This window comes from Bombus huntii, chromosome 7, assembly GCF_024542735.1.
Source record: "Bombus huntii isolate Logan2020A chromosome 7, iyBomHunt1.1, whole genome shotgun sequence".
NCBI classification, from domain to species: Eukaryota; Metazoa; Arthropoda; class Insecta; order Hymenoptera; family Apidae; genus Bombus; species Bombus huntii.
In genome coordinates, this window is record NC_066244.1 from 7,063,986 (window position 1) to 7,078,017 (window position 14,032).

Below are 14,032 nucleotides of genomic sequence, written 5' to 3' on the forward strand. Positions count from 1 at the left end.
ATTAAGTTAATTTTAAACCTCATTATTGTATAACAAGGGGTAACGAGGAAGTTATTATTTATTTTAGTCTTAAATCTTAGTCTTAAGTCTTACTTTTAAATCGGGTCACAATGTTAATTTTAAGCCTTAGTTTGGACAGATCGATGTACTTGATTGATATATATTTATCCGCAGAAGCAAGCTTTTGGTGATCTTTTTGTTCCTTTCGTTGATCTTTTACTCTTTCCACTGGCCGTAATCTATCTGTTTGGGTTATCGATAAATTGTATTGCGAGTTTCTGAATCAGACTATCTATACTTGATAATATACATATAATTAATAACTTATTTAAGAATATAAAAATGAAAATAGAAAAGATTAAAAAATTTACATTTTTATGTTTCATGCGTATGAGACTACAATTTTATTTGAAACTAATTAAACGAATCGTCTAACTATGTGTAATATACATGTGTAATATACGTAATGTGTGTACAGTATTTTATTATTTTGATAATGTGTCATGCTTTTTCAAATATTGTAAAAATATAAAATTCTATACTTCGTTGTCGATTATGGGATATCGTGTTCTGCATATATTTTATTTAGAATTTCATACATGGTTCTAGTTTTAATTTTAACTGGTATTATACTGTATCGGTAACATCGCATGTGACGCGAAAATGGTAACGGGATCAAGTGACCTCCAAGACGTGGATCGCGAAAAAGCATCGCAAGTCACGTCTATTCTATTAGAACTATTCTATTAAGACGATTAAATCAATAGATGTAAAAAAATATTGTTCTATTGTATTCATAAAACAGAAATATGTGTGTGTATGTCACTAATCTATCTTTTGATAAAAATCATTGATTTAACATTTGTAAAAAGTATTGTTCATTATGCCAGTGAGGTAATAAAAATAGTTCAATTTGACAACATTTTGTTAAAACAAATATACAGATTATATTTCATGAGTCAACAAATGAATTGCGATACATTATTAACAATTTTTGTAAGCAAACTGATGTGGTTTAAATTGTGGTGATCTATACCTAGTAAGCGTTTATCTTTAGAATTTATATTCATTTCGTAAAATAATTGGTAGATGCTTTATGTACAAAATTATCGCATACAATAGTTACATTAAAGAACAAGTCCTTGATACGATAGACCATCCGTTTCTGGAGATTCCATTCTATTCCTTAAATGTTCTAATGTATTAGCTAAATGTTTTTGAATTTGTTCTGTTTCTTCACTAACTTCTAGGTTGGGGAGTTCTTCTTTAATCTTTGCGATCACTTGATTTACAATATCAACAGTGAACTGAAAATAAATAGCTATTAAGATATATACATTAATAAAAGCTCTCAAGAACATCAGTAATTCTTACCGTAGTATTGTCTTTCTCATAGAAATAAATGTAATGATTTAATAGTTCTACATACAATTGTACTTGAACTGAAGTATCCATGCACTGATTTGCAATTTTGATACCTTTTCTTAAACATTCTAATACCCTAGATTTATTTTGCATCTAAAATAATTGCGCAATTATATTTATTTGATTATATTTTTTAATAATACTATTAAATGCTACACATGTATAATCATATTTACATATTACTAAGAATATATATATATATATATATATATATATATATATATATATATATATATATAACACTCACCTCTTTTCCACCAGTTGCTAATGATTTTCCAGACCAGAATATATGAGAGCAAATAGCAATTCCTCTACATTGATCTGGTTTTCTTAATAATTTGCTAGCATATAAAACACATTGATTGCGTATTGGTTCTGCATTTTCTTCACAAAAACAACTCATTTGCTCAAATGTAGCAATGATCAATGTAATAGCTGCTAACTGCGCCTTAGAATCACTTATTTCATCTTCATATATTGAAAATGCTTGACTCATAAATTCATAAGCAACCATCTCAAAATTATCGAAACGAATTTCTCCTATTGCTATTGCACCCTGAAGAAATAATCTCAATGGCAGTTCGGCCAGTTCTGCCTTCATTAAAGCTGTAATAGTTGCATGACAGAATTGAAAGATTTTTTGACATTTTTTCTGCCACATTTCATCCTACAAAAACAGAAAATTAAGTTAATCGTCTAATCTAAATGTTACAGCAAGTAAGTTAGTAATTTATTAACTTGATCCTTTAATCCCTTATATGTGAAAGCAAGTTGGTAAGCTTGAAATACAATTGGTGGTAGAGTATATTTTATTCTCTTATTTCCACCAGCACTAAAATGTTTTCTGGCTGCGCTTAATATCATATATTGTTGATCAGCTGTCTCAGACTTAAAATGATGTATTAATCTACCAAGAAGACCCTGTTCTTCTGCAAAGTCTTCAGGATCTTCTTCTATATTGGGTTGATCTGGTTGGTCTTGTACCAATGGAGATACCATAGAAAGAACTGCATCTACTTGTTCTTGAGTTGGTATTAAAGTCTCATTTTCTAAAATGTTTGTTATTATATAAATAGCTAATAACTTTCTGCCTTCATAGTCAAAGTAATCTAGTAATGGAGCAAAATGCTCAAGCTTCAAAACAGTTAAGATGTTTTTATAGTTATCTATTGGAATTTTCATTAGTCTCACTAATTCTCTTGATACAGCACTATTATACTCAAGCCTGAAAATTTATTAAATTCGTTACATAATTACGTTTAAAAACTTAATTCTATTGTATTATACATACTTATCTACATTCTGCTTTTGGAATATTTGAACAGTTGTTAACAAAACTTTATCCACATAGTTTACTCTATCAGGGTAACACTTATGTGCTAAATTAATGAGGGCTACTTGAAGAGAAACTATGTCCTCTGGGGGCATATCTTGTCTAGTCTGCAAATGATAACTAATTTTAACGATAAAAAAGATTATTAATTCAGTAATTATTACTAAAAATAATTCTCAGACTTAAACTAAGTGAGTAAGGATAACTTATATATTGGTAAGTGATCACATTAATATCAAATCTATGTAGTACTTCATCATCACAGAAATTATAAATTCAGTAAAATTTAGTTAATACTATACATCCTTCTATTTCACAAATTATATTTACCTGTATAATTATAGCTATCTGATCACTGAAAACATCAAAAAGTTTTACATCCTGTGGAATTCCTGGCACTTGATTAGGACTTCCTGGTCCTCCCACACCATCTGATCTTTGACTAAATGCTGCAAGACGGTCTATTAACGAAATAATTATATTTTTTACATTTACACCATTCTGCAACTCAGCGCAAGATTTTAAAAATGCATTTAAAGTTTGTAGATGAAATTCATCAGGAAAAACCTAAATAAAAATATGGATATATTATTAATTATACTACACTGTTACTTCAAACATTTTTCGTTATTTTAATTACTTGTATTATGCACTCCATAAGATATTCTTGAGCAATTGCATCTCTGCAACTGACTACTTGTTCTAGAATGCCTGGTAAAACACGCTAAAAACCATTATTGTTAGCCAATAACAAACGCTTTTTAATACTTCAACAAATTAAATGTATTTAAGATCAACCTTTTTGTATTTCTCTAAAGTAACTGATTCCAACTGGCTAAGTCGTACAAGATTAGTTCCCACTAATATTCTAAGTTCTTCTCTTTCTCTTTCCCTTCTTTCTCTATCTCTAGTATGACCTTGATGTTGCATGCGTACCCATAATTTATTCATTTCAGCGAAATTCATCAAGACAAAGTCTATACTGTCACGGACCTAAGAAAGAATAATTATTTGCTTTTGCATAATTGCATAATTTGTATAATTTGCTTTTATACATACACTTCCATCTTCATCATCTTCTTCAGCAACATCTGGTAAAATGTTACGAGTGCACTGTAGTAGGTAATTCCTTAAAAAGAGACCCCTTAAAGGATGCTGAACTCCTCTACACATTTCTACCAAATCTCTTAATAAGTCTCTTTTTAATCCAGGTGTTGTTTTGATATATACTAATCCAACAGTGATAAGTAGATACCTATAAGAATATATATATTATCAGGATATCATGATTAATAGCATATTAACTATGCAAACTTAATGTGCATAATGTATACTGGCATGATACTTCTATAATAAACTTACAGTCTGGGTACAATATTTCCAACATATTGCACTAATTCATATAAATCTGTAACTTTTCTCCCTTTCTGAAATTCATCTAACAAATAAAGTTCTAAATGTCTTAGTTCATCAGTAATAGCCATATCTAACATTAAATGTAAAGAAAAATATATTGTTGTTATCTTATTATTAAAAGTAATTAGTTATTTAAAATTAATAAGGATACATAATTCATAGTAACTTTTTGGACTTAAAAGAGATGTTCGAAGTTCTCCTAACATTGTAGCTGCATGTTTTAATGCATCCATCAATTTGGATTTGTCCAAACAGTGTTTCATTTGAAAAGCTTGTACTTTAACCACACCAATTGCATCTTCAAGTAGTTTTTCTTGCTCTTCTACTCCCGTTATAGCAGGTGTCATTGGCTGCGAGAAAAATAAAGATACCTACCAGGAACACCAGGTAGTACCATGCTAGGTAAGCCACTCAATGCAAGCATGCACCATTTTATGCTTCTATGATAGAAAAGAAGCAAGGAGGAACTAATCTACTATATTATATCTATAAAACTAACCCATTAATATTTATAAAACGAAAGAATTACATAAATTATGCAACAAGCAAATAATCCTCTGATTTTACAATGCATTTATAATAAAAATGTACTATAATTAAAATATTCTTGATGCAGGTTTCAAGTTTTATTATTTTTGATACAATGTTTGATTAAAGTTAGAGGTTATAATTTTAGCAAAATATTATTAAATAAAAGAAAATGTATTATTAAAATGACTTTTCTATCGCACTTAATAAAAGATTAAAAAATGTCAGACGGACCTTAAACATTCACTGAAATGTTCAATATAAACAACGAAATTTTGACGACAGTTAACCTTCATGACACTAAAATAATTTTGCTAAGGATAATTTCTTATATTTTCGTTTGAATTCGATTGGCATATAATGGACTGTTTCCATAAGCAAGGATTTAACATGCTTTTTAAGTTTAAATTTATGCTTACCATTTTCTTTTTCTTAAAAAAAACTCTACACTTATTTCCCGCACTTGAAACACCCACCGCTGAAAGTGACACGCTCCATATGAACTGTATATATATACTAGTATATGTAATTATCATGGACATAGAAATATATATTCCTACAGATATGTACTTTGCAGTAATTACAAATATGTACTTCGAATTAGATGTACTGATATACAAAGACTAATATTTGTATATATTATACATATATATATATATATATATATATATATATATATATATATATATATATATATATAATATTTGTTGTTATAATAGATAAAATTATTTCTATTTATATTGAACTATAAAAAAGGTTTCTCTTAATAATTCATGATATTTAATCATAAATATTGATTTTATAATTTTCCTCTACTAAATTGAATATTTATCAAGATCTTAATTATTTTATTTAGTAGATAATGTGCTTATGATATCATTGATTGAAGGAGTAAATAAATGTTCATACTTTTATAGATTTTATACTTTTTTATTTATAAATATTGCATGTAAATTATTGTACATGTACAAGATTACATCTGAGAGTATTCATCATATACGAGATTATCCAAGGGGAGCCTATCTGTAGCAACCTGCTCCTATTGAATAAACAATCTTTTTATGAATCAGAACTTTTAATATGAACTGATCATAAACTGTGAAATATCAATTAACCTTCAATGATTTCATATAAATATCCAGTTCATCCTCAGTCTCAGTTTCATTTGTATCTTCAGTTGGACCTATAGTTTCAGGTGATTCTGAATCAAAATATTTATCTTCTTCATCTTGTGTTCTTATATCTATGTTGTCATATGCTTCATTGTCATCAACAGTGCTGGAAAGATATAAAAAATATATTTATAATGTACAAACAATAAACTAAAATCCCATTATGAAATTAAATATTATACTTATAAATACCTGTAATCAAAATCTAAATCTTTCCCATCCAAAAAGCTTTGGTACATATTTGTCACAAATTCTTGTTTTAATACTTGCTTTTCAGATTTTGAAATGCAATGTGGCTTTTTTACTGCTTCATTTTTATGTTCTATTTCATTCTCTAAGCTGGATGTTTTACCCCAATATGTAGTTTTTTCTTCATTATCCTTTGAATCATATATATCCTCTTGTTCTTCATCTGTATCATTTTCCTCTATTACATTTTGTTCTTCTTCCTCTTGTAATTTTTGTTTCATTTTTAAATTATCCCGTTCAATATTTTCCATTAATAAATTCACAAAAGTAATATTTTTAGTATCTATATTATCCCTAAGTTTCTTTTGTTCCTCAGTCATATATTGTCCAATTAAATGTTCGTATAACAATGGATTTCTTTTCATCATTTCAGTTTCACTAAAGTATTCCCCTTTTTCTATTAATGTTTTTAAGGCCTGGTATCTTCTATTTCTAACATCTGTTTGTCTTTTTGAGTTGTTGAAATATCTTTGTAATCTATTACAATGATAAGCGACTTCATAATCTTCATCTTTACAGTTTTCGAAAAACTTTAAGTGTTCTTTTTTCATATAATGACCAAATTTGGACAAGAATAAACAGTAACTTTTTTTAAGAATATTACGTGCAATTATTAGCTTTTCTTTAAAAGTTAAATCTGGATCATCTTTTTGTTGACTCTTAAAAATTGCCTTACTTTTTGCTATATGATGCAACAGTTCCTCTTTTAAATTTTTATCCACTTCATTTAAAGAAGTTCGTTGAGAATCATTTTCGTTATTTTTGTAATCTACAGTCATATCCGGGGCATTATTTTGTGTATCTTCTTGCTTATTCATGTTTAATCACACTGTTTTATTTGATAACCACAATTTTAACATAATTCAATCAGTACGATTAATTTATTGATTTGTATTACATCTCATATATTGTAATTCTACATTTACTGGCGACGTAAATCATTTTTAAAATAATGCTTTTGTTTTTATTTTTAATTTAATGTATGTTTTTTATACAATCCATATCATATACGTCATCGACACTGGCTGTCATCAAAAACCTAACCTACAAGTTTGCTTTGATATGAGACTGTATAATTCGAAATATGATGTACCACGATATATATAATAAATATTAAGATACATATATATATATATTAGTTTATAAACTCAAATACATATTTCATCAGTAAGTACATTATAATATGGCAAATCTGTTATGTTATTGTAGGTTGTCTCTTAATTATTATTTCAAACAATGTTTGCAAACAAATTGGTATTTGAAATAACAGATAAGAAATTTTACAAAATAATAAGTGCTTAGTTGTTAATTATGTGCAATAGGAATTTCATACTTCCACAACTTATTACAAAGTAGATATTGTGTCTACATAAGTAGGCATTGATTCTTCTGTAATATACTTTGTTTTACAAAGGTGCATTTTTTAGTTTGAACTTATTTGTAGATTTTAAATATGGATAGGTGGTTAACTGATGATGATGAAGAAACATGGAAATGGAATTGGACAGAATTATGTGGATACAGTGGAGGCATTAAGCCTTTAAATCCAGATACCCATGATCTTGATATTTGCTTTCAACAACTTTGTCTCCAGGTAATTCATTGACACTGATGTTTCATGTGCATAAATCATACATATTATAATATCTTTTAAAATACTTTTTAGATTCCAGTTTTAATCTGTATCGCTATAATTTCTGCTTATCACTGTGGAAAAAGAAACATATATCCTATTCGTCATTTTGGCTCTAATTATGTTATAAAGTTGAGACTTATAATTACAGTGTGCCTTATAATTCTTCCTATACTTAGAGCATATATTATTCTTAGTAATACTGTTCTTGCTCCACCAAAGCATGTATTATCTAGTAATGATCAGATACAAGAATATATTATGACATCAACTAAAAAGCCAGATGTATCTTTGGAGGATTCAAGTATATTACATCATATGCAAGATGAATGGAATCGTACTATTGATTTTGCAAAATCAATTCTTTTCCCAAAGAACAGCATTCAGAATATCACTGAATCTTCTGTTATTTCTAACACACAAGAATATGGTCTAATATTAACTGCAGTCAAAGATAAAGTTACATCAGCTAAACCTATTGACTACCTTGTGGCGGGTACTGAAGGATTAGCATGGGTTGTTCATCTTTGTTTCATAACAAGCTTAAGAAGAGGAAGGAATTTTAATCCACGTGGCCCAGTTTCACTTCGGGCATTAATATTTTTATTGATTGTTATTTCTACATTGCTGTTAAGAAGTCATATCAAGTACAATCCTCAAAATGATGTTCTACCAAATTTGTCATTGGGATTTAGTATCAGTGTCGTCACTCTATTAATACTTTATGCTATAACATTGATACCCAGTCATAGTAATTTACAAGATATGAGATCATCTCAATTTAATGAAGTAAGTTATTATAAGTTGTTTATTTCCAAATATAGTGGTTCATATTATCAGTGATTAGTGTTTTTTGTTTGCTTATCAGTGTAAGAGATTTCAGACATCTGCTACTAAATGTATGTGCTGTTACCAAATTGACTATGATATCTAAAATCATGGATTATTAAGTAAATATAGATATCACAAATCAATGAGAAATATGTTTATAGATAGGAGAACAAACTGCACTATTGAGTACTCCTAATTCTTCTTATGTAAGATTTCCCGAAGGGCAGGACCCAATTTATCTTGGGACTGCTATGGAGGATGCAACCACATCTTCCAAACTTATATTTTATTGGGTAAATTCATTAATGGAAAAGGGTATTCATGGTTTATTAAATCATTCAGATGATTTATTTGATTTACCGGAATATATCAGCACTAATACAATTAATCAAAAGATCGACAAGCATCTACAAAATATGGTAAATGTAATATTATACTTTTTCAACTATGTTAATGACCAAAATAGTTACTTTTACATTTATAAATACATTGTAGCCAAATGATATAACTAATCAAGTAGAAAATTTTGAGTCAATATCAGAAGCACATGTTCAAACAGTTACAAACAAAATGACCTTGTTTAACTTATTGCATAAATGCTTTGGTTGGGAGTTTTATTCTGTTGGAATATTAAAATTTATCACTGACTCTACTTCATTTATGGGACCATTAATACTGAGCAAATTAATCGGTTTTATTGAAGACAAAAATGAACCTATCTTATATGGATACCTATATGCATCATTAATATTTATAAGTGCTTTAATAGGTAGGTATTCATAAAACTGACTAATCCTTGAATAAGGAATATGTTTGCTGGAGGCCCTAACGATTTTCTTATTTTAGGAGCATTTTGTAATACTCATTTCACCTTCTGGATGTCGGTAGTTGGTTTAAAAATTCGTTGTACAGTTGTAACTTTGTTATATAGAAAGATTTTGCACTCTTCAAATATCCAATTGAAGCAGCAATTTAATTTTGGTGAAATTGCTAATTTTATGAGTACGGATAGTGATAGACTTGTTAACAGTTGTGCAAGTTTTCATGCATTTTGGAGTATACCATTACAAGTAATTTCTTATTTTATTCTATAGCTCTATTAAAAATCGATTTATGAGCACTTAATATACTTCTATATTTATATGTTTTTCAGTTAATTGTAACATTATATCTTCTATACAAGCTAATAGGAGTTTCATTCTTAGCTGGAATTGCTTTTGCAATAATACTTATACCTATAAATAAAGCGATAGCAACTCAAATTGGAAAATATAGCACGAAATTAATGGAATGTAAAGATCAAAGGGTGAGACTTGTAGGAGAAACATTACGTGGAATAACTACGATTAAATTAAATGTGTGGGAAGACCATTTTTTGCGCAATATATCAAGTTAGTGAATCTTCAGAAATACGAATTTGTTTTTTTATCATTCTCTCATCTTCGTACATGATATTTTATGTTTTCGTTTTTTTTATACAGAATTGCGTGAAAATGAGATTAAATATTTACGGGGTAGAAAATATCTAGATGCTTTATGTGTTTACTTTTGGGCTACAACACCTGTATTGATATCTATATTAACATTTGCTACGTATGTACTCCTTGGACATGAACTTGATGCAAAGACAGTATTTACTAGTATGGCATTATTGAACATGTTAATAGCTCCACTAAATGCATTTCCATGGGTTTTGAATGGTCTTACAGAAGCTTGGGTATCGCTTAAGAGAATTCAGAAAATGTTAGATGTGAGTTAAGGTTGCAGTTTAGTTGCGTTTTATAGGCTTAAAATTGATTAAAAAATATTAATTAAGTTCAACTTAATATAGTTACCAGATGCGGATATGTCATCATATTATTCAAAACCACCGCCTGGAATAGATTTAGTGCTTCAGGATACAATGTTTAGCATAAACACAGATCAAAATATAGAACAAAATGGTCTTACTACTCCTAAAGATGTCACAAGCCCATCTGGTAGTTCAGAGTCTAGAAAGATTGTTACCTTTGAAGATGATGCTATTTTTAGTCTACATGACATTAATATTACTGTTCCAAAGGTAATAACATTGCAATCTATTTTAATTGAATTAAATTTTATGAATTGTGTACTTTGTTCTAGGGACACTTAATTGGTATTATAGGAGAAGTAGGTAGCGGAAAATCACTACTTTTAGATGGTATTTTAGGTGAAATTATTAAAGTCCGTGGTACGATAGCAGTAAATGACATCGAAAACGGTTTTGCGTATGTAAAACAAAATCCGTGGTTGCAACGTGGTACAATTCGAGACAACATTCTTTTTGGGAAATCATATGATTACAATAAATATAAGTAAGTATTGATGAATTGTATTTGAGAAAAAATATTGCAGTATTCGTAATTTAAGTAAATTATTTATAACAGGAATATTTTGAAAGCATGTGCTCTCAGTGCTGATTTAAATTCCTTGCCTAAGAAAGATCTAACACCTATTGGTGAGGCAGGAAACACGTTAAGTGGAGGTCAAAAGACAAGAATTTCTTTGGCACGTGCTGTTTATGCGGATAAAGATATTTATTTATTAGACGATGTTTTGGCGACTTTAGATCCAAAAGTTGCTAGTTATATATTTAAACGTGTTATTATGGGTTTACTGAATAACAAAACAAGATTGTTATGTACTCATCAAACTCGATATTTAATGTATGCAAATTTAGTAATAGAAATGTCAAAAGGCAGAATCATTAATCAGGGTAAACCAAGTGACATGTTACCTGATATAGAAGATTACTTATTATCTTCAGAGTCTATAGAGCCAGACTTAGACAGCATATCCATAAATGATTTACCAAGAGAACTAAATCAAACTGATAAAAACAAAAAGGATCCCTTGCTTGATGAAGAATATAAAGAAAAAGGCAAAGTTCAACTTGGTGTATATAATTGTTACATAAAAGCAATAGGATATTATTTAGCAATTTCAATAATGCTCTCTATGTTCCTAATGCAAAGTTCCAAAAACGTCACGGATTTATGGCTTTCTTATTGGGTTACTCACAGTAACAAAAGTGTAACTAATATCACAGACAGCTCACCAACTTTACGATTAAATCATGTCTTTGACAATTATAATATAAGCACTAATTATTATTTAACGGTATATTCGCTATTAGCTGTATTTAATACATTATTCACATTAATGAGAGCATTTATGTTTGCATATGGTGGAATTCAAGCAGCAATTTCTATACACAAACAACTTTTAAAGGTTGTAGTACGGGTATGTAAGCTTCATAAAAAATACCTAATATCATGCTAAAATATATAGCCCGAATAACATAGGATATTTCCTTAGGCTAAAGCTGTATTTTTTGATATTCAACCATTTGGAAGAATTCTAAATAGGTTTTCGTCCGACACATATACAGTCGATGATAGTCTTCCTTTCATCGCTAATATATTATTCGCTCAGCTATTTGGATTGATTGCAACAGTTATTGTCATAGCCTATGGAATACCGTGGATACTTTTGATACTGGCGCCATTAATACCGGTTTATCATTGGATTCAAAATCATTATAGGTGTGTTGCTTGAAACATTACGCGAATGTGTCTCGAATCACATGTTATTTTATTAAAATTTTTAGATTAACATCGAGAGAATTGAAGCGTTTATCTAGTGCCGCACTTTCACCATTATATGCACATTTTAATGAAACTCTACATGGACTATCTACCATTAGAGCTTTTCGCATGGTATCTCGCTTCAAACAAGCAAACGAACTCTTGTTAGAAATCAGTCAAAAAGCGCAGTTTGCGTCGTTTGCAGTAAGCCAGTGGCTTGCATTAAGATTACAACTCATTGGAGTAGCACTTTTAGCAGGAGTGAGCAATATAGCAGTTTTACAACATCAATATGACATTGCGGACCCTGGTTTAATAGGTCTTATTATTACTTACACATTGTCCGTGACTGGGCTGCTATCTGGCGTAGTAAACGCATTTGTTGAAACGGAGAGGGAAATGATCGCGGTTGAACGTGTAAAACAGTATTTAGAGAATGTTCCAGTAGAAACTGCGAAAGGAGAAAATCCACCATATGCTTGGCCGAGTCAGGGTGTAATTGAATTTAGGAACGTCGTTTTAAAATATAGGTAATTAACACAACTAATTAAATGCTATTATTCAGTATTATAATCGATGTTTAAACCATGCAGAGAGCATTTAGTGCCATCATTGAATGGCATATCATTTGTCACGAGGCCAGCAGAAAAAATTGGAATTGTTGGTCGTACAGGTGCTGGTAAAAGTTCCCTGTTTGCTTCATTATTTAGATTGACGGAAGTAACTTCCGGGAGCATATTGATCGATAACGTGAACATACGAACCTTACAACTAAATGCAATAAGGTAAGTTGCGTCAAACTAGTTACCCAATTTAAGAAATGATTAATTTATCAGTATAGACAAGTAAGAGTTTAAATCATTTCAGATCTCGATTAGCTATCATACCTCAAAATCCATTTTTATTTTCGGGTACGATACGAGAAAATCTTGATCCGCTAAATCAATATCCAGATTTACAAATATATAAAGCTCTCGAGAAATGCAAAATTCATTCGTTGGTACATCGTTTAGGGGGTCTTGGTGCTACTTTAAATGAAAGTGGTAACAATTTTAGTGCAGGACAAAGGCAATTGTTGTGTTTAGTCAGAGCAATTTTACATAACGCTAAGGTATTATCAAGTTTTTAAATTGGAAATACAAGATAATTTATTTTATATAATTTTTAATTATTAATCTATTCTTATAGATCGTCTGTATCGATGAAGCTACGGCAAACGTTGATCAAGAAACAGACAAGTTTATTCAAGCGACAATAAAGTCTTCCTTCCAGACCGCTACAGTACTCACTATAGCGCATAGGATAAGGACGATCATGTACTGTGATAGGTATGTTAGTTTTACAGTTTACTCTAAACGTGTATGTTTGATACGTATCTTTTTTTATTTTAGAGTTCTTGTAATGGGAGATGGCGAAGTTTTAGAATTTGAAGAACCGAATTTATTGATTCAAAATGTTAATTCCCATTTCTATCATTTAGTAAGCCAAGAATTTTCTGATAAGGAATGAACGTTCTAAGACTAGATATGTTTCATCCAAATATATTTATTTTTTCTTACGCAACGAACTTTTTACAAGTACGTAGTCTTATAATGTGACATGGTATTAGTTATTTTTACTGCATATAGCATAACGCACCTTGTACATCATCGGTAAGAAATTTGTATTTTGTCCTATCATAATTATTAAATAAATCGTAATTATTTTCGTACGAATATAATCTATAAGAATATAAATAATGTGCTAATTTAGTAAACGTATTAGGAGATTACGATACAAGACAAATATTTGATTTTTTATTGTTTTATACTTAAGATATTTGTACTAAGTCAGACTA

General features: G+C 29.4%; 3 protein-coding genes across 6 annotated transcripts; 1 reads left to right on the top strand and 2 right to left on the bottom strand.

Moving 5' to 3' along the window:
- Nucleotides 1-922: 922 nt before the first annotated feature.
- On the bottom strand, nt 923-5,278 carry LOC126868061 (vacuolar protein sorting-associated protein 35). 2 transcript variants are annotated; one of them, XM_050623224.1, is made up of 12 exons: nt 5,122-5,278; nt 4,326-4,524; nt 4,121-4,244; nt 3,818-4,013; nt 3,557-3,751; nt 3,399-3,482; nt 3,089-3,325; nt 2,717-2,865; nt 2,164-2,650; nt 1,673-2,092; nt 1,375-1,518; nt 923-1,307 (listed from the first exon to the last, which is right to left on the bottom strand). In XM_050623224.1, exons 1-12 carry the CDS (start codon nt 5,242-5,244, stop codon nt 1,128-1,130), a joined length of 2,538 nt encoding a protein of 845 aa, XP_050479181.1. In that variant the 5' UTR covers nt 5,245-5,278; the 3' UTR covers nt 923-1,127. The 2 variants fall into 2 exon arrangements, with proteins under 2 accessions (XP_050479181.1, XP_050479179.1); XM_050623222.1 differs by having other exon boundaries at nt 4,326-4,545; nt 5,122-5,261.
- Nucleotides 5,279-5,611: 333 nt separating this feature from the next.
- On the bottom strand, nt 5,612-7,165 carry LOC126868000 (coiled-coil domain-containing protein 97). The gene is made up of 3 exons (XM_050623119.1): nt 6,067-7,165; nt 5,818-5,980; nt 5,612-5,741 (listed from the first exon to the last, which is right to left on the bottom strand). Exons 1-3 carry the CDS (start codon nt 6,939-6,941, stop codon nt 5,676-5,678), a joined length of 1,104 nt encoding a protein of 367 aa, XP_050479076.1. The 5' UTR covers nt 6,942-7,165; the 3' UTR covers nt 5,612-5,675.
- LOC126867999 (ATP-binding cassette sub-family C member 10) lies at nt 7,140-13,915 on the top strand. Of its 3 annotated transcripts, none has more exons than XM_050623116.1 (17): nt 7,140-7,290; nt 7,568-7,717; nt 7,790-8,545; nt 8,749-9,006; nt 9,083-9,356; nt 9,434-9,657; nt 9,741-9,978; nt 10,069-10,337; nt 10,419-10,649; nt 10,712-10,923; nt 10,996-11,851; nt 11,927-12,153; nt 12,219-12,725; nt 12,789-12,980; nt 13,063-13,306; nt 13,384-13,523; nt 13,587-13,915. In XM_050623116.1, exons 2-17 carry the CDS (start codon nt 7,577-7,579, stop codon nt 13,702-13,704), a joined length of 4,887 nt encoding a protein of 1,628 aa, XP_050479073.1. In that variant the 5' UTR covers nt 7,140-7,290; nt 7,568-7,576; the 3' UTR covers nt 13,705-13,915. The 3 variants fall into 3 exon arrangements, with proteins under 3 accessions (XP_050479073.1, XP_050479074.1, XP_050479075.1); XM_050623117.1 differs by lacking the exon at nt 7,140-7,290 and adding an exon at nt 7,298-7,496; XM_050623118.1 differs by lacking the exon at nt 7,140-7,290 and adding an exon at nt 7,298-7,475.
- The last annotated feature ends 117 nt before the right edge of the window (nt 13,916-14,032 follow it).

Coding starts and splice junctions, on each gene's coding strand:
- LOC126867999 (XM_050623116.1), top strand. CDS start 7,577: ATGGATAGGTGGTTAACTGATGATGATGAAGAAACATGGAAATGGAAT. Junction 10,338..10,418: donor GAATTCAGAAAATGTTAGAT/GTGAGTTAAGGT, acceptor AACTTAATATAG/TTACCAGATGCGGATATGTC. Junction 11,852..11,926: donor TTTTAAAGGTTGTAGTACGG/GTATGTAAGCTT, acceptor ATATTTCCTTAG/GCTAAAGCTGTATTTTTTGA.
- LOC126868061 (XM_050623222.1), bottom strand. CDS start 5,244: ATGTCCATGATAATTACATATACTAGTATATATATACAGTTCATATGG. Junction 4,245..4,325: donor AAAAAGTTACTATGAATTAT/GTATCCTTATTA, acceptor ATTTAATGTTAG/ATATGGCTATTACTGATGAA. Junction 2,093..2,163: donor ATAAGGGATTAAAGGATCAA/GTTAATAAATTA, acceptor CTGTTTTTGTAG/GATGAAATGTGGCAGAAAAA.
- LOC126868000 (XM_050623119.1), bottom strand. CDS start 6,941: ATGAATAAGCAAGAAGATACACAAAATAATGCCCCGGATATGACTGTA. Junction 5,981..6,066: donor GATTTAGATTTTGATTACAG/GTATTTATAAGT, acceptor ATATCTTTCCAG/CACTGTTGATGACAATGAAG. Junction 5,742..5,817: donor TTTATATGAAATCATTGAAG/GTTAATTGATAT, acceptor TTTATTCAATAG/GAGCAGGTTGCTACAGATAG.